At 32.4% G+C, this 17,291-nt stretch overlaps 7 protein-coding genes across 8 annotated transcripts; 4 read left to right on the forward strand and 3 right to left on the reverse strand.

Annotated features, from left to right (window-relative positions):
* The first annotated feature begins 78 nt into the window (after window positions 1-78).
* Window positions 79-4,734, forward strand: LOC128888009 (small G protein signaling modulator 3 homolog). Its single transcript, XM_054144589.1, has 14 exons — window positions 79-603; window positions 801-982; window positions 1,093-1,191; window positions 1,283-1,446; window positions 1,718-1,928; window positions 2,005-2,135; window positions 2,209-2,442; window positions 2,523-2,617; window positions 2,695-2,840; window positions 2,933-3,030; window positions 3,111-3,290; window positions 3,352-3,773; window positions 3,858-4,018; window positions 4,095-4,734. Exons 1-14 carry the CDS (start codon window positions 535-537, stop codon window positions 4,285-4,287), a joined length of 2,385 nt encoding a protein of 794 aa, XP_054000564.1. The 5' UTR covers window positions 79-534; the 3' UTR covers window positions 4,288-4,734.
* Window positions 4,303-7,267, reverse strand: LOC128888015 (glycerate kinase-like). 2 transcript variants are annotated; one of them, XM_054144597.1, is made up of 2 exons: window positions 7,082-7,267; window positions 4,303-7,001 (listed from the first exon to the last, which is right to left on the reverse strand). In XM_054144597.1, exons 1-2 carry the CDS (start codon window positions 7,120-7,122, stop codon window positions 4,844-4,846), a joined length of 2,199 nt encoding a protein of 732 aa, XP_054000572.1. In that variant the 5' UTR covers window positions 7,123-7,267; the 3' UTR covers window positions 4,303-4,843. The 2 variants fall into 2 exon arrangements, with proteins under 2 accessions (XP_054000572.1, XP_054000571.1); XM_054144596.1 differs by having other exon boundaries at window positions 4,303-7,004.
* Window positions 7,268-7,850: 583 nt separating this feature from the next.
* On the reverse strand, window positions 7,851-8,263 carry LOC128888108 (histone H4). Its single transcript, XM_054144754.1, has one exon. The coding sequence runs from the start codon at window positions 8,211-8,213 to the stop codon at window positions 7,902-7,904; it is 312 nt and encodes a 103-aa protein (XP_054000729.1). The 5' UTR covers window positions 8,214-8,263; the 3' UTR covers window positions 7,851-7,901.
* Window positions 8,264-8,436: 173 nt separating this feature from the next.
* On the forward strand, window positions 8,437-8,968 carry LOC128888096 (histone H3-like). Its single transcript, XM_054144736.1, has one exon. It carries the CDS (start codon window positions 8,442-8,444, stop codon window positions 8,925-8,927), a length of 486 nt encoding a protein of 161 aa, XP_054000711.1. The 5' UTR covers window positions 8,437-8,441; the 3' UTR covers window positions 8,928-8,968.
* Window positions 8,969-12,717: 3,749 nt separating this feature from the next.
* LOC128888105 (histone H2A-like) lies at window positions 12,718-13,205 on the reverse strand. Its single transcript, XM_054144751.1, has one exon. It carries the CDS (start codon window positions 13,128-13,130, stop codon window positions 12,756-12,758), a length of 375 nt encoding a protein of 124 aa, XP_054000726.1. The 5' UTR covers window positions 13,131-13,205; the 3' UTR covers window positions 12,718-12,755.
* Window positions 13,206-14,733: 1,528 nt separating this feature from the next.
* Window positions 14,734-15,227, forward strand: LOC128888106 (histone H2B-like). Its single transcript, XM_054144752.1, has one exon. The coding sequence runs from the start codon at window positions 14,817-14,819 to the stop codon at window positions 15,186-15,188; it is 372 nt and encodes a 123-aa protein (XP_054000727.1). The 5' UTR covers window positions 14,734-14,816; the 3' UTR covers window positions 15,189-15,227.
* Window positions 15,228-16,237: 1,010 nt separating this feature from the next.
* On the forward strand, window positions 16,238-17,265 carry LOC128888110 (small ubiquitin-related modifier 3). Its single transcript, XM_054144757.1, has 3 exons — window positions 16,238-16,448; window positions 16,518-16,643; window positions 16,854-17,265. Exons 1-3 carry the CDS (start codon window positions 16,431-16,433, stop codon window positions 16,986-16,988), a joined length of 279 nt encoding a protein of 92 aa, XP_054000732.1. The 5' UTR covers window positions 16,238-16,430; the 3' UTR covers window positions 16,989-17,265.
* Window positions 17,266-17,291: the final 26 nt, after the last annotated feature.

Genomic DNA, 17,291 nt, shown 5'->3' on the forward strand with positions numbered 1-17,291 from the left:
CTTTATCCAACATCATTTCTTCAACCGCTAAATATCTACGAAAATCTACAATCCCACCATGATCAGTGACCAGATGCAATGATGCAATGCATCCAATGCATATGATACTAATTAGAATTACGTATGTAATATTTTTACCGTGGGTTAATATAGATAGCAATAGTGATAAAGAAAGAAAAAGAGTAGGATTGAATAGGATCTTAGGATCTTAGGAACTAAAAGCCAGGTGGTGGATAATTAGTGAGAGTTAAAGAAACAAATTTAATCATCGTGATGCATTGAAGGAAGTGCAAGAGAAGCTACGTCAGTCTGAACAATCTAACAGTTCTATGAAACATTAAAAAATAGTTATTGATTTAATTTAACATTAGCTTCGTCGAATAGCGAAGCGAATAGGGAACTGTCAATAGTGTCAACAGTGTTTGAAGATTAATATTTATTAAACATGACAAGTGCAATATCATACAAATAGTAGAATATAATTAAAAGAAGATCGAGTATATTAAGATATAAGAAGTTTGAAATTTTGTGAAAATGGATATCGCCAAATCTTTGTTCAATGTTCGTGATCATGAAGGTTATGTTGGAAAAGAAGATCATAATGTAAGTGTTTTGATCCGCTTACTTTAAATATACTTGCAATTTATTTATTTATTTAGCAAATGTAATGTATAAAGATGTATGCATTTATTCGCCTAAAAGTTTCTGCGGAAACTTAATTTGTATAAAGCTAGCGAAAATTATTGCACATCTGTTAATTTGCTATTAATTTAAATTTGTGTAATGTTTCTACTTTTCAGAAAAAATTGGAGACAGCTATATCTGAAGATGAATTCGAAATGGAAGTCACAGGATTATATGGAGAAATATTATCTCCTGCTCCTGGAGGACCATTTTCTGCATTGACACCATCCATGTGGCCCCAAGATATTTTAGCCAGATTAAATCAACCAGATGATCCTAATTCACAACCTGAATATAGGTACATTCTATAACTTAATTTTTATAATGTATACCAAACTATACTAATATATATTTTTTTAATATGTGAAAATGTGATAACGGTTGATTTGATGTAACAAAATACTTTAGATTTGATGAATTTGGTTTTCGTGTGGAAGAAGAAGATGGTCCAGAGCAAAGCTCTAAAAAACTGTTAGGTATTCCTTTTGTTGAGGATCCTCAACATAGGTACGAAGCTAATATTTACATATATATATGTAATATATATATTAATTACAATATACCTTGTAATGAAAACTAGTAAACTTAACATAATTAGATTACAATGGGTTGCTTTATTGGAGTTCAGTCACAACAAAGAAGTAACAGAAATTTCATGGCAGAATCTGGATAGAAGATTACCTCGTACAGATAAATTACGTGATATGGTCCGTCATGGTGTACCTCATTCGCTTAGACCTCAAATTTGGATGAGAATGTCAGGTATAATATATATAATAAAATAAATTTCCGTAAATTGAAATATTTGAATATTGTTAGTATGAGAAATGAGTGTGTTTGTATGATACTGTGTATGATTACTTTGTGATGTGATACTTTGTATGATAATGTGTAAATAAAAAGTGTTTGAAAGAGAACAAATGAAGTCAAGCAAATGTTTATGCTATGGTATCAATTGTCTAACATTCCTCCACAATACCTAAAAGTTGTAGTACTTCATAATAGATATATTATAATATTTTACCTCTTACAGGAGCATTACAAAAAAAATGTTCCACTGAAATAACATACAAAGATATAGTAAAAGCATCAAGCAATGATGCTTTAATGACTAATAAACAGATAGAAAAGGATTTGCTTCGCATTATGCCCGCCAATGCATGTTTTAGTCATCTTCACAGTACTGGAATACCACGTTTGAGACGTGTTATGCGTGCTCTTGCTTGGTTGTATCCTGACATTGGGTAATAGTGCTTCTATGAACTACTGTTACAATATTCTTATTTTATTGTTCTATTATTGTGCATTTATTTCATAAAGGTACTGCCAAGGTACAGGAATAATAGCAGCTTCTCTCCTATTGCTCCTAGAGGAAGAAGATGCTTTTTGGATGATGGCTACAATAGTAGAAGATTTATTGCCAGCATCTTACTATTCTTCGACATTATTGGGTAATGTACTAGAAAATTTATATAATAAGTAGTAATATGAAAAATACATTTTTAATTGTTTAATATCACACAGGTATTCAAGCTGACCAAAGAGTACTTCGTACACTAGTGCTTAATTATCTTCCTGACATAGATCAGGTTCTGGTTCAACATGATATAGAATTAAGTCTAATATCTTTGCACTGGTTCCTGACTTTGTTTGCATCAGTTGTACATATGAAAATATTACTACGCCTATGGGACATGTTTCTTTTTGATGGATCTATAGTTTTATTTCAAGTTACGCTCGGAATGTTAAAAATTAAAGGTATGCATGCCTGTATTTGTTGCAAGTATATTACATTTATTATGTGATGTATTAATTATAATATTTACTGCTTTTTTCAGAATCTGAATTAAGACAACTGGAAAATTCTGCACAAATATTTAATGCTCTCTCAGATATACCAGGAGATATTGATGATGTAGAACAATTATTTAATGTAAATTTTATTCAATTATTAAGTTGTTAGATATAATTGTCATAACTTAGAATTAAGTTTTTACAATTACTTTGTAGATATCATTAGAAGTAAGTGGATCGTTAACAGATGTTCTGGTTGAAACACACCGACGTCGACATTTAGCGTATTTGATGGCTGTTCAAGGCGGATTAGTAGGTAATCCTGATGCTGTACCAAATTTACCAAAGCAGCATCTTAATAGGTACGGTATTTACAATTACATACGTATAATATTATGATTATATATATACGTATTATTATAATTTGTTCTCAATTATCTATATTTTTATGAAGGCGCCAAGTGAAAAGAAGTAAATCGATGCTACAAACATTCTTATTTGGAAATGACGACAATGAAGATGATGCGAAATCGAAAAACATTCGTCAAACAGGTACGTAAACACAACACAAAGTTTGTTAATCATAGTAAATTCTTTAAACGATTAACAATCAAACATGGTAAATATTTCAGAAATATTGGTAGATTTAAGGGAAGCTGTTTTACAAGTTGCTAGACATTTTATAAATGTCGATTCAAAATTGAGTAACATTGTACTTATAGCAGATTACACTATGGAAAGTCATGCAAAGGATCATGACAACTATGTCAATGTATCACGTACCAGAAAAAGAAGAGCTAAAGCATTATTAGGTACTTTGATTTAAACGAAATAATTACTTTCATAATTAGTACAAATGTCATTCTATTGCAGATTTTGAAAGACACGATGATGATGAATTGGGTTTCCGAAAAAATGATATAATCACGATTTTAAGTCAAAAAGATGAACATTGTTGGGTAGGAGAACTCAATGGTTTAAGGGGATGGTTTCCTGCAAAGTTCGTAGAATTATTAGATGAAAGAAGTAAACAATATACATGTGCTGGAGATGATGCAGTTAGTGAAGCTGTTACTGATTTAGTTAGGGGAACTTTATGTCCTGCTATAAAAGCAGTATTAGAAAATGGAATGCGCAGACCATCATTTTTAGGTGGACCATGTCATCCATGGCTTTTTATAGAAGAAGCCTCTAATAGAGAGGTAGAGAAAGATTTCAATTCCGTTTATAGCAGATTAGTACTTTGCAAAACATATAGACTGGACGAAGATGGTAAAGTTCTTACACCAGAAGAGGTAATACTAATAATTAATAATATTATAATAATTGTACAATATAAAAATGTGTAATTTATGTACAAAATAATTTGTTTCTTGCAGCTGTTATATCGATGCGTTCAATCGATAAATTTAACGCATGATAATGCACATGCGCAAATGGATGTAAAACTACGATCTCTTATTTGTCTAGGATTAAATGAACAAGTTTTACATTTATGGCTCGAAGTTTTATGTTCTTGTGTGGAGATCGTACAAAAATGGTGACAAATATTGAATGAATTATTATATAAATTACTTGCAATTGTTTTTATAATTCATACATCATTCATTTTGTAGGTATCAGCCGTGGAGTTTTGTAAATAGTCCTGGGTGGGTACAAATTAAATGTGAATTGAGAATATTGAGTCAATTTGCATTTAATTTAAATCCAGATTGGGAATTGCCACCCAAGAAAGAACAATCACAACCTTTAAAAGATGGTGTCCGTGACATGTTAGTTAAACATCATCTATTTAGTTGGGATCTTTAGTGGACGACATGAGAATAGTGATAATATTTATATTAGAAATTTCTCACATATTACATGCACCGGTAAACAAAAATATTAAATTGTACATTGCGTATGTGCGTGCGTGTGTGAATCTGTACGCATGTACAAAAAAATACAATAGCGTGACACTTTTACACTTTTATGTATTATCTGTAAATTATTTAAGTTTAACTATTAGTCATAACTGAATGTCAAAATTGTAATCACAAAATTTGTAACTAAATTAATTCATTGTAACGGAATGCGTATTGTATATATATATATATATATATGGATGCATGTATTTTACATGTTGCTCTTCTATCTACAAAAAGTTTATTATGAATCGAATTATGAATCTTACATATTTAAATAATCAATGCGACAATTACTGCATTATTTTTTAAAGTTTGATGATAATTTGAATGAATATACTATTTATTCAATGTATAATTACATTGTGATTTATACATATATTTTTGAACATATAAAATTTTCGATTTATACTAAAGTGATTTGACCAATATAATATTGATATTTTTTTTAATAAAATACATCATAGTGGTAGATCTTTGTCTTTTAAATGATTTTTAAGTGGAAATTTTCTATCTTTGCGGCAACATGGTTCTGCCAAATTATCATCAATAATTTTTATATTGAGATGATCAGCCTCATCTTTAACAATAAGCGTTGGTCTACGTAAGTAATGATCCCAGTCAAAAGGTATCTTTGTACGCATTCTTCTGTATCTTTCAATAGTTGAAGGATCAATATACAAATCATGATTGTCTAAAGCATTTTCAGACACCTCTTTTTCGAGAAAATCTATTTTACAGTCACACTTTCGTTTTTTGATGTAAATAAAGTGTAAATCCATAACATTAGTGCCAGTGAAGCCAGTTTTCAGTAATTCTGAACCCTTTTTAAATCGCGAATATAAATTATATGTATCGTTATCGTTTAAAGCATTTTCAGGCAACATACGCTCCACTTCCATTGTTAGATATATCAGCGGAAGTACTTCTTCCAAATCATCTGCGTTTTCTGGATCAGAAGCACCTTCTTTTTCTGTTACTTTATCATCTTTTACTTTGTTTTGTGTATCCTCCTTTTTTAGTATCACAAAGCCACTCAGTTCGTGTTTTTTACATATTTCCTGAGGCCGTTGTTGTTCTAATTGTTGTCGTTCTTCTTCTTTTTTTTTTATAGCTTCTTTCTTCATCTCTAGCTGAACTATTCCTTCTGAAGCTAAGAATTTTGCTTTTGCATACACATCATGAATTATTGGTCCAATAGCAGGATAACCGAATGCTCCTGCTGCATCAGTTGGACCATCTTGACCATCTGTGCCTGCACTTAACATTATTACATCATACTCAGCAAATCGGGGATTACTCTTAATCTTTGCTAACCAGTCTAAGGAAAAATGTAAAGCTAGTTCTTGATTTCTACCACCCTTTCCTTCTCCTTTAACTATTACTGTTGGTTCTCCTCCACCAATCAATACTATTCCCTCGCCACTCACATTTTCAATCAAATTATAAATTTCATCCACTTTAGTAGTAGGTAATGAAAGTACTGGAGTATCTTTTACTTTTTCAAAGAATTCTTCTCTCTCCAATGTTTTATCTAATACAAGACATATTAAACTTGTTATATGAGCGTATGCTAAACTCACATCGTGTACATTGCCTGTAACATCTGTTCGTAATATTATTGGAGTTAACTGTTTGCGCTGTGCCTCGAGAGCAGCTGCTTGGACAGCCACTTCATTATTTCCCAGAATAATATTATTTACATGTTTAAATGCTTTTTGTTTTCTTCTTCCAGTCAATAGAGGCTTATCTTTAAAAGCTTCTTTAGATGTAATAGCTTTCTTTACGTCTCCTTCTAATTTATCAAATAAATCATATTTTTTTAACACAGCTATTACTTGCCTAGGTGCTTTACTATTATATACTGTTGGGCCACTAGCAATTAAATCTATAGGATCACCCACTATATCGGATAAAATTAAAGTGATAATAGAGGCTGGATAAGCCATTCTAGCCAAACCACCACCTTTTACCATAGATAACTTCATTCTTACTGTGTTCAATTCTTTGATATCAGCACCTGCATTTTGAAGTGTTTTACAAAGAAGCAATTTGTCTTCCTGATCAATTATTGGTCTTGGCATATACAGTAATGCGGATCCTCCACCCGAAATTAGTACGATTAAACTGTCATTTTCTGTCAATGATTCTACCAAATCTATAATATCGTGTGTTGTGTTGAGACATCTGTCATCTGGTTGATTATTTACACTACCTTCACGATATTCGACCACGCTAGATGCTAATTTGGGAAAATAAGATTTGTCTTCGGACTCCCACATTGCATCTGTCGATGCAGAAGGCACACTGACTATACCTTTTTTCAAACGATCACCAAGTATGTACTCCAAAACTATCGACATACCCATCACAGCTTTACCAAAGCCAACCAAATAAACATTCTCTTTTAATGGAAAACTTTGATCAGAAACTTGTAATATCCCATCTTTGAATTTAACTTTATTTATTACAAGAGCTTTTGGCGAAACTGCTTTAACACCAGCAAAATACATGTCTTTTAAAATAGATTTAGATTCTTCTAGAATTTTATTATCCGTAGACATGTTTCTACTTGAAAATTTTACAAAGTGTAATAGGTTAGATTTAGAGATAATCAGACTACTGAAAAAATGTCAAAAAGTAATGTATAATGCAATAATATAACATTTGCGTCGTTACGAACAATTAAAAACACTTGCCTATATTGCACGCATTTACGTAATACTCTTTTATGATGCATCTTTAAATAAATATATTCTACATGTTTTCTTATTCCTTAAGTTTTATCAGATAAAATGTACAACTCAGAAGTGTCTATTTACAAACTTTTTTTTAATTTATTCATTTACGAATATATTACGTTGGTTATGGTTTGAAATTTATAACGGTTTATTTTATTTTAATTAATCGATATCATAAAAGAAACATTTTTAGTATAAAAGTTAAAAATGTATTAATTTAATAAGTATTAAATGAGTAACTTGTAGGTTAGACATGATAAATAAGAAAGTATTTATACATATACATATACTTCATATTCGAATTGTATTATGCATGCATATAGCATGAATTTTGTATACATTTTAAATTCCCTTTATCATCTTACAAAAAATACATTTTATAAACGAAATCTTTCCCAAAAACTGTAACGAAGAAACAGTTTGCATACATACAGTTGCAAATATTTCATTTGAATAGTGATGAAACTATAAATTGACTACAGTTTCCAAGTATACAATTCTTTTAGATTTTGTTTCAATTATTCTGAGTATGACTTGAATTGGCGTTCCAGAATGTTCTACTACCTTTACAATAAAATTCTTGCCTAGATAAAAAAACCAAGATTTTTAACTGGAAAAGAACTAAGGAATAAATTGATTAGTTGCTGTTGGATATAAAAATGTTTGATTAGTTATTCAATAATGGTATATTCCCAGAGAGATGTTTCCACGTTTACAAATTTGTGGCTCTGAAAAGAGCCGTTTGTTTAAGATTTGTTTTGGAGTACGTTGATGGAATTTAACCTCCAAATCCGTAGAGCGTTCTTCCTTGACGCTTCAGAGCATAGACAACGTCCATTGCGGTTACAGTTTTCCTCTTTGCATGCTCCGTGTAGGTAACAGCATCACGGATCACGTTCTCAAGGAACACCTTGAGTACACCTCGAGTCTCTTCGTAAATCAGGCCAGAGATTCTCTTAACTCCGCCACGTCTTGCCAATCGTCGAATAGCGGGTTTGGTGATACCCTGGATATTATCACGAAGTACTTTCCTATGTCTCTTCGCTCCTCCTTTTCCCAATCCTTTTCCTCCCTTTCCACGGCCAGTCATGATGATACAATTTCTTCAAGTAAACGAACACCTTGAAAGTCGACTCGAATATGCCATCTGTTCCAAAATGTGCTCATTATATAGGGAGCGTTCAGGCTGTTCCGTCCCCTACCACTCCACCGCGGACCAATCAAGAGCAGGCACTTCAATCGCAACGAACATTCCTGGCTTGCACCTGGTCACGAACCAATCAGCATCGTGCATTGTTCATGTGGCGTGCTTATAAGAATGAGCGCGTCGTACGGCATCTCAAAAGTACGAGAAACTTGGAAAGCAACCGTTACTGTGTGTTTAGTCATTGCTATGGCACGTACAAAGCAAACTGCTCGTAAATCGACGGGAGGTAAAGCTCCGCGAAAACAGTTGGCAACGAAAGCTGCTCGTAAAAGTGCTCCAGCTACTGGTGGCGTGAAGAAACCTCATCGTTACAGGCCCGGAACTGTGGCACTTCGAGAAATTCGTCGCTATCAAAAAAGTACCGAATTGTTGGTTCGGAAACTACCGTTTCAACGGCTCGTACGTGAAATCGCTCAAGATTTCAAAACTGATCTTCGTTTCCAAAGCTCGGCGGTAATGGCACTTCAGGAATCCAGTGAGGCTTATCTGGTTGGATTGTTCGAGGATACGAATCTGTGTGCTATCCACGCCAAGCGAGTTACCATCATGCCCAAAGATATTCAACTAGCACGCCGTATTCGTGGTGAACGTGCTTAAATCTCATTGCAATTATATGCAACAAACCGGCCCTTTTTAGGGCCAACAAAATATTAGACAAACGAACAGTTCAAATACTAAGCTCTAAGAGAACTTTTTTTTCTAATCCGTATCCACAAAATCATTTCCTATACGCACGTTTTTAATTGATATTATTATAACATCAATTGTGTATTTTACTTATTATTGGGTCATTTCAAATTGAATAATTTTTGAAATTTAGAGATATTGTGGTCTTTACTAATATTTAAATGCTTCCCAATGAATTTTTTAAAATTTCGAAAATGAATTTCTAGTAGCTAAATACTATAAACACTACTCTACTATTAGCCGTACAGAGACAATCTTGCTTCAACGAAGAAACTGTAAATTTTAGATTATTGAAACAATTATTAAAACTAGTCTATTGCTCGCATTCTTAACAACCTTAGTATATATATCATTTATATATCATTTATATCATGTATATCATCGCATTTGGAAATATTTATTTCCAAATCGAAATATCAACGTGGTTGTATATTGTGTACATTTGAAGGCCATAGTTCGTTACTCAGTCTACATTTAAACAATAATAATCCAGGTAATCAAAATTTAGAGTAGTCCCAATCCAAGACTACGAACGTTACCTATAACACTACAAAGGAATCCCCATCTCTATAAACTCACATCAGTTTGTTGTTAAAGTAGCATATTCTTTATTTATTATTTTTGATTCCACAGGGATTAACGCCTTTTAAAGAAAATATTTAATCACAGAGACAAGCATGGGAAGCATAAGTTAAATAAAAAATTCAGGGTAGGGACCGGCGTGGCGTTTGATGTGTTTAAAAAAGACTATATATTACTATAGGGTGATTATTTCGCTAGTTTTTCACAAAAAATCGCCGTTTTACTGTCCAGAAGGTGGATCATGTTCAAACTGGCTCTTCAGTTTAAGAGGTGCAATAAATATTCAGCTGCGGTAGTCCTGTTCGTGGAATATACAGCAGATGGAATACAAAGAGCTCCCTGGGGCCTGAGGCCCTTGGATCGACGCAAGGGTCTGTAACGGGCGCAGTTGTGTGCAGCTTATGCGTGTAGAACAAAAGAGGTGCCAACTCAGTGGACTCCAGGGCCGTCTCAATCTATAGGCATGCTGGGTATGTACTCGAGAGTCCTGTAGACTAAGGGCCCTAAGGTACTTGGACTAGACACCGAGATACCGCAGCAGACAAAACCGAAAAATTCTTTGAGAAGACCGAGAGATTCTTTATCTATGTACAGTGGGTGTAGAATATATTCTTAACTTCTTTTTTTATAATCAATGATATTTTACATATTCTCGGAAGTCTCTAAGATAGATATAGTCCAAACAACATTTCAATACAATATCATGCGAAAAGTGGATAAAAGTATAGAAGCAATAAGTATTTGTACGATTCTTATGACGAACCATTTACGGTAGAGTTTGTAACATAAACACATTAGTGTATTGCTCCGTACGAATTAGAAAACAGCAAATTTTCAGTAAAGTACTTTTTAAAATGGCTCTAATAGAGGAATTGAAGAAGATCCCACTTCGAATAACTAATAATTTAGTTAATTTAATGCTTAGAAGAGTTGCAATAATTATAAAATCAAAAGAAAATCCCACGAAGGAAGTATTATATACTTGTAAATTAATGTAAATTTCTTTTTTTTTAACGAAGTTTTAAAAATTAAATAGTTGTGCGAATACTTATTGCTTCAATATTTGTATCGATTAATTGCTTTTTTCTGGTTAATTTTCCAACTTACATAAATAGCTATTTTTGTTTGTAATCTATCTATTCTAGAGATTTCCGAGAATATGTAGAATGTCATTGTTTATAAAAAGTAATTTATTTTACATAGTTTTTTTGGAAATTGATTGGTGTACGAATACTTTCTACACCCACTGTAGTATAAGATCGTGGAGAAGACTCGAAGAACGTGTTCAAAATTCGCCAGTAAACAAAGACTGAAATAAAGACTGAATTGACGAAATGAACTTGAAGGGAACAGTTTTAGTAATTTAATATGCAGTGTCGAAATAATATTTTGTTGGGTAACCTTTTGCTTAAATTACAGCTCGTAATCGTCTAGGCATGGATTTAACGAAACTGCAATTTCGATTTATACCACGGAAAGAAATATTCTTCTTTCATTTGAAAAAAAATTATTCAATTCATTTCGCATCTCTACTACTTTGTAATAGATGAATTCTACATAATTACGAGCAATTACATTTTTCAAAATCTTAATTATAATACAAATAAAATTAGGTTGACCAAAATTTTATCTCGTGTGCGAAGACTTTTGTCGGGAACTGCATTTAGAATCTGTCGATAGGACTTTACTGTAGCATAACAGCCCACTGGGTCCACGCCAACTTCAGTTTATACACAGATGGACTCTTATGCCGCGGTAGAGATCTATCGATACATGATATACACAAACCCGAGGTTATCATCGCAATGTTTGGAAAACGGTATGGTATGCGTTTACAAGAAACAAGCGAGAGAATTGTCCCGTATACTCGTTGCCATGCAGACATCGTCAACAAAGGAAGATCAAAACGTTCGCGTTCAAATGTAAATCAACAATGAATTCTTCGATAGGGGAGATGTTAAAACCGGTATGCTATAAGTTGAACAAGTTTTTGAGGTTTTATATCGAACGTAACAGCAGCAGCAGCAACCATATCGTATTTATCGCGAACAAGCATTTAGAGTTTCTTGATGTACGTATGAATCATGGCGTCATTTTTGAAATGACCGTTACAGGAACGTTGGGAGAATACGTACAGTCAATCTCATAAATATTCGTACCCTCTATGTCTAGCGAAGAAATTTGTTTAAATTATTTTCATTTTAAATGTATACAGTCAGTGTAAAATTTATTCTGTCTGTATATGTATTACTGATGCATTAAATAAAAAGAGTTTTTATACAGTGAGTTATAAAATTCTTGGTACAGGCAAGAATTTGATAGAACTGAAAAGTTGAATAGAATATTTCGATTAAGAAATTTAGACCATTCTTTTCTACAATAAAAAATGCGACTCCTAGGAAAGAATATTTCTTTCTGGTAATATCGTTAGAATTTAACTATCATAAAAACATATATCTTTCTTGTATCGTATCATATCAAGTATCTTATTTATTTCATTTAATTCATCTACTCCTAAATTTTAGAACAAACATGTTACTTTAACTTTTCCGGCTATTGTATTTCTGTATTGTATACTCTAGTAAATATTAGTTATTTTTTATTCTCAGAGTTTAGCAAATATTTACTTTAATCGAAGACTTTCTTTAAATAACGTGTTGTATTTAACGAGTAAAAATTCAATCAATATAAATACCTCAATTATAAAAGAATTAAAATAAACTTAAACATAGAAACTCGAATATTAGAACTCAAACATTTTTGCGTAAGACGGTTTTCTTTAAAGTTTGAAGACCTCTGATCTCAATACATGTGCATAATTATATTTAAATAATTCAAACCGTAACATTGAAAATAAAATACTACACATAATTGTACATAATGCCAACAATAAGGTTGGAATATTTGTCAAAACTTCTACTAGAAATTATTTAAGTATATAAAATATACATATTTTCTTTTCCTTACAAAAATTAAGTTATGCCGTTTCATTCTGAATGTCTATATCAAACTTGATTTCTATAAACATGAAAATAAACCAGAATCGTATTTTATAAAATTCAAGTTATTTTTAACCATTATAAAACAAAAGATGTTCCCTTGTCTCATTAATTGTGGCCCTGAAAAGGGCCATTTGGGTTATAGTTTAGCGAAATTTTAAGCCTTCTTTTCGGTTTTCTTCGGCAGAAGAGCCGCTTGAATATTCGGTAGAACACCTCCTTGAGTAATGGTAACTCCGGATAAGAGTTTGTTCAACTCTTCGTCATTGCGAACAGCAAGTTGAACGTGTCGTGGAATAATTCTTGACTTCTTGTTGTCTCGTGCTGCGTTTCCAGTCAATTCCAGAACTTCGGCAGCCAAATATTCCATAACAGCAGCCAAATAGACGGGAGCTCCTGCTCCGACACGTTCGGCATAGTTACCTCTTCTTAGCAGTCTATGAACACGTCCAACGGGAAACTGTAAGCCAGCTCTGGTAGAACGGGACCTTCCCTTCGACTTTGCTTTACCACCTTTGCCACGACCAGACATAATGTACTTTAATAAAAGAACAAAGAAAAACAAAAGACTACTACACTGATCACACTGTTCAGTACGATGCGACTGAAGCGAATAAGCAGCGAACCTCGGGCTTCGTTTATATACGCTTTGTCGTACCTCCAGTCGACCAATCACAGAAGAGCAGCGTTCTCGCCTTGGTTCTCACTGCTGCGAAGTAACTTTGAACTTTCAATGCTCGATCATTTTTCATTACTGTTTCGAATAATCTTCATTTTATTCAATGTGATACTCTACTTGTTTCTTTCTTATAGTAATTACTTTTAGTTTATACTTTACTGCAATAATAACGTGAAATAAAATTATCTGTACGAACATACTTGCACATTGAGAATCGCTAGATGAAACATACATTTCTTTAACTTTATTTTGTATAAACTGTTAAGGTATGCAATGGTTTATTCACATATACAATATGGTTGTATTCATATCACAATTATTAGAATTATTCAATTGTGAAGTAATTTACACCAGTATTACTAGAATTATTTAATTATAAATGAATGTATACTGTTTACAGTTACAAATTTTTGGGATAACAAGTTAGAGTAAGATGTATAATTGTTATTTTTTCAATTTGCATATCGTACATGATTTCAGATATAAGGTTCTAACAAATTAACGAACAAGCAATCGTTTAATGTAATGCTGAACAACTCGTATTTATTATTATTTAGTTTAAGTTACTGCTTGAATTGCAAAAATTACGTATCGAGAATAAAATATTTCGTTATTTCGGATATTATACTTCCTCTGTTATTATTTTCACAGGTCATCTGGTCGAATTTCAAATAGGGCTATATAGAATTCACATCTGCTCTCAAGCTGTATAGAGTAATCCACGTGTCTCAAAGAAGCAAATATATTTCGAATCCGTAATAAAACTAATATTTTATTATTTTACATTCTCACACTATGTATATGTGTGTAAAATTTTGTTGTTTACTCGTACATGTATCACGATATTCGAAATATGCAAATATATCTTCCAATTTTTACAAAGAAATAGTTATGTATTTACATTAAATACATGTAAAACAAATAATATTAGACTACATAAAAATGAAGTAATTTCTTTTAAACAATACATTACTATCTGTAATAATTTATTTATCCTTACGATACTTCATTCTATATATGATATATAATGTACTTATTTGTACAATTGAATGGAAATGTTATTATATTAATTCTATTATAAGCGTCGGTTCTATTTACTTCATGAAATGGAATATCTCCTCTAAAACTTGACGAAATATCATATTCTGTGATGTCGCAAATAAAATAAAAAAAACATTTTGTCATATGTTCTTTGGTAAAGCTTGAAACAGTACCTTCTTGTGCGAAGTTTTTTCACGTATTTACATACAATCGTCAAGATTCGTAGAATTAAGAAAAGTACGTTAAAAAGTTTATTAGATATGTGTACATGGCATACGTACAAAATCAATCGTATTGCAAGAATGCCACGGTAGCACCGTCGCACCAATCGTATTCAAGGAGGCCAGTAACGTTCCCTGCTGCGCTGTGATTGGTTCGGAGGTACTACCACCAAACCGTATAAAAGGGGCGCGCAACCCGTGGTACAATCATTCGATGCTCATCGAGCTCAGAGTACAATCGTCTGTTTGTGGATCCTAAGTTTATCGAACGTTCATCATGCCGCCGAAAGTCAGTGGTAAAGCTGTGAAGAAAGCTGGTAAAGCTCAGAAGAATATTAACAAAACCGACAAGAAGAAGAAAAGGAGGAGGAAGGAGAGTTACGCAATTTACATTTACAAAGTGCTGAAGCAAGTCCATCCCGATACTGGAATATCCAGCAAAGCGATGAGCATCATGAATAGTTTCGTCAACGACGTTTTCGAGCGTATTGCAGCGGAAGCTTCAAGATTGGCTCATTATAACAAGCGCTCAACAATCACGTCTCGAGAGATTCAAACTGCAGTAAGACTGTTATTACCTGGTGAATTGGCGAAGCACGCTGTTAGCGAAGGCACCAAGGCAGTAACTAAATACACCAGCTCCAAATAAGCAGAATATAATTCTGCTATTATAAAACGGTCCTTTTCAGGACCAACAAATTTTAAACACGTGGAATTTTTTCTTATGTTAACTGGAATATTCTAATTATTTCTACTCTTAAGCAGAATATAGTTTTGCTAGTATAAAACAGTCCTTTTCAGGACCAACGCATTTGAGACATATGCGACATTTTCTCTTGTGCTGACTGAAATGTTCTAATAATTATTCCTATTCCTAGGCAGAGTATCATTCTGCTAACATAAAATGGTTCTTTTTAGAACCAACAAGTTTTAAATACTTGTGGAATTTCGTCTTGTGTTAACGAAATATTCTAATCACTATTCCTATTCCTAAGCAGAACTGTGTGGAACTTTTCTTGTGTTAATAGAAATATTTAAATTCTTATTCTTTTCTTTTTTATTGCAATAATAATCTAACATTTAAATAAAATTTCTTAATAGACTAATTAGTACTATGCTTTAAATTTGTATGCAAGATTTTGAAATCTCATAGCATAATAGCCTTAGAAAAAATAATGATCTACCACTATAAGTCTCTCACAAACAGTGAAACTAACAAATTTCTTCCAAGGATCATAAATAACCGAGATACTCAAGGTGGATAAAGCTCCATTCTGTATACTGATATTAAACATACAAATTTGACGGAATGTATAAATAAAAATACTGTATAATAATTTTGAATTCGTTTTTCGGCTGGGTTTTATTGAATCTTTTTAACATTTTGATTGGGTATTGAAAGTTGGGCATAGTAACTTGCTTTCCTCCAGTGATGGGCAAAACCCTAGGCTTCGAATAAATGTGAAGTTTGCTGATATGTTTGTCTCGTTTCTTCTTTTGAAAATTTTCCAAAAAAGAAAACGACACAAACATATCGGCAAACTTCAGATTTATTCGAAGTCTAGGGTTTTGCCCATCTCTGCTTTCCTCTAAGTTACGATTATATAGTAAGTACCACAAGTAAATTACAAAATTCCCTAGACGTATATTATGACCACCATGTTCGGTCTTCAAAACGCGTGTATACCAATAACTTTCTATGCTATAGTATGCTACTTGTGTAAGATGGAAACGTTGTGATTACAGCTACAAAGGAGCGGGCTTATTGCGAGTTATTCGCCTGTATATTTGTAAGAATATTAGATAGCCTGGCATATAATCTGGCAATTAATTCTTGATAATATTATTACCAATCACTGACGAGATAGTATATTTGTGGTAAACTGTAAACATGTCGGACGAGAAGAAGGTAACGCTTTATAACCTCAAAACCGATACTATATGATAAGTGGTGATTGAAGAATGTACTTTTTTGCAGGAAACTAAAACAGAATCGGAACATATAAATTTAAGAGTACTGGGGCAGGATAGTGCAGTGGTTCAATTTAAAATAAAAAAACACACACCACTCAGGAAATTAATGAATGCCTACTGTGATCGTGTGGTAAGTTTTATTTCATTTTTTATTGTATTTTGATGTTAAACAACTTGACTCGATATCAATGTTCGTTGTTAGGAGCAATAAAAAATAAAACTTACAACATATAGATAGATTATCTTATCAAGAGATTAGATATTTTCCTTTGATGTACTTGCAAAGCAATTGTTTAAATTCTTACTCCGGAAGTATATTATTTGTATTGTATTTCAATAGGGGCTAGCGATTGCTGCAGTAAGATTTAGATTTGATGGACAACCCATAAATGAATTAGATACTCCAACAACTCTTGAAATGGAGGAAGGAGACACAATAGAGGTTTATCAGCAACAGACAGGAGGATTGTGTTGAGATTTAACATTGTCATTCAATAGTTTCAAAATGGACTTGATAAAAAATTTTGTTTCAGTGCTTATGAGAAAGAGGCGTGAATTATTTTTAATTTTTCCTAACTCAACAGAATACTTTGTTTTATAATATTATGTGGAAAAGTTGTTTACACTTTTTATATAAATCAAACTTAGATGCTGTTCAATGCATTTATTTCATCTAAAGAGTAATCTTTTTACATTTTGTATTGTTTGATACCATACAATAAGATTAAAGTTTTTGTATCTTTCAAACTGTATTATTACCCAGAGTATTTGGTTATCT

Source organism: Hylaeus anthracinus, unplaced genomic scaffold (assembly GCF_026225885.1).
Source record: "Hylaeus anthracinus isolate JK02 unplaced genomic scaffold, UHH_iyHylAnth1.0_haploid 11989, whole genome shotgun sequence".
Classification (NCBI taxonomy): Eukaryota; Metazoa; Arthropoda; class Insecta; order Hymenoptera; family Colletidae; genus Hylaeus; species Hylaeus anthracinus.

Coding starts and splice junctions, on each gene's coding strand:
- LOC128888009 (XM_054144589.1), top strand. CDS start 535: ATGGATATCGCCAAATCTTTGTTCAATGTTCGTGATCATGAAGGTTAT. Junction 1,192..1,282: donor GTTGAGGATCCTCAACATAG/GTACGAAGCTAA, acceptor TAACATAATTAG/ATTACAATGGGTTGCTTTAT. Junction 3,031..3,110: donor GAAAAACATTCGTCAAACAG/GTACGTAAACAC, acceptor TAAATATTTCAG/AAATATTGGTAGATTTAAGG.
- LOC128888015 (XM_054144596.1), bottom strand. CDS start 7,122: ATGCATCATAAAAGAGTATTACGTAAATGCGTGCAATATAG. Junction 7,005..7,081: donor CGTAAATGCGTGCAATATAG/GCAAGTGTTTTT, acceptor ACATTTTTTCAG/TAGTCTGATTATCTCTAAAT.
- LOC128888108 (XM_054144754.1), bottom strand. CDS start 8,213: ATGACTGGCCGTGGAAAGGGAGGAAAAGGATTGGGAAAAGGAGGAGCG.
- LOC128888096 (XM_054144736.1), top strand. CDS start 8,442: ATGAGCGCGTCGTACGGCATCTCAAAAGTACGAGAAACTTGGAAAGCA.
- LOC128888105 (XM_054144751.1), bottom strand. CDS start 13,130: ATGTCTGGTCGTGGCAAAGGTGGTAAAGCAAAGTCGAAGGGAAGGTCC.
- LOC128888106 (XM_054144752.1), top strand. CDS start 14,817: ATGCCGCCGAAAGTCAGTGGTAAAGCTGTGAAGAAAGCTGGTAAAGCT.
- LOC128888110 (XM_054144757.1), top strand. Junction 16,644..16,853: donor ATGCCTACTGTGATCGTGTG/GTAAGTTTTATT, acceptor GTATTTCAATAG/GGGCTAGCGATTGCTGCAGT.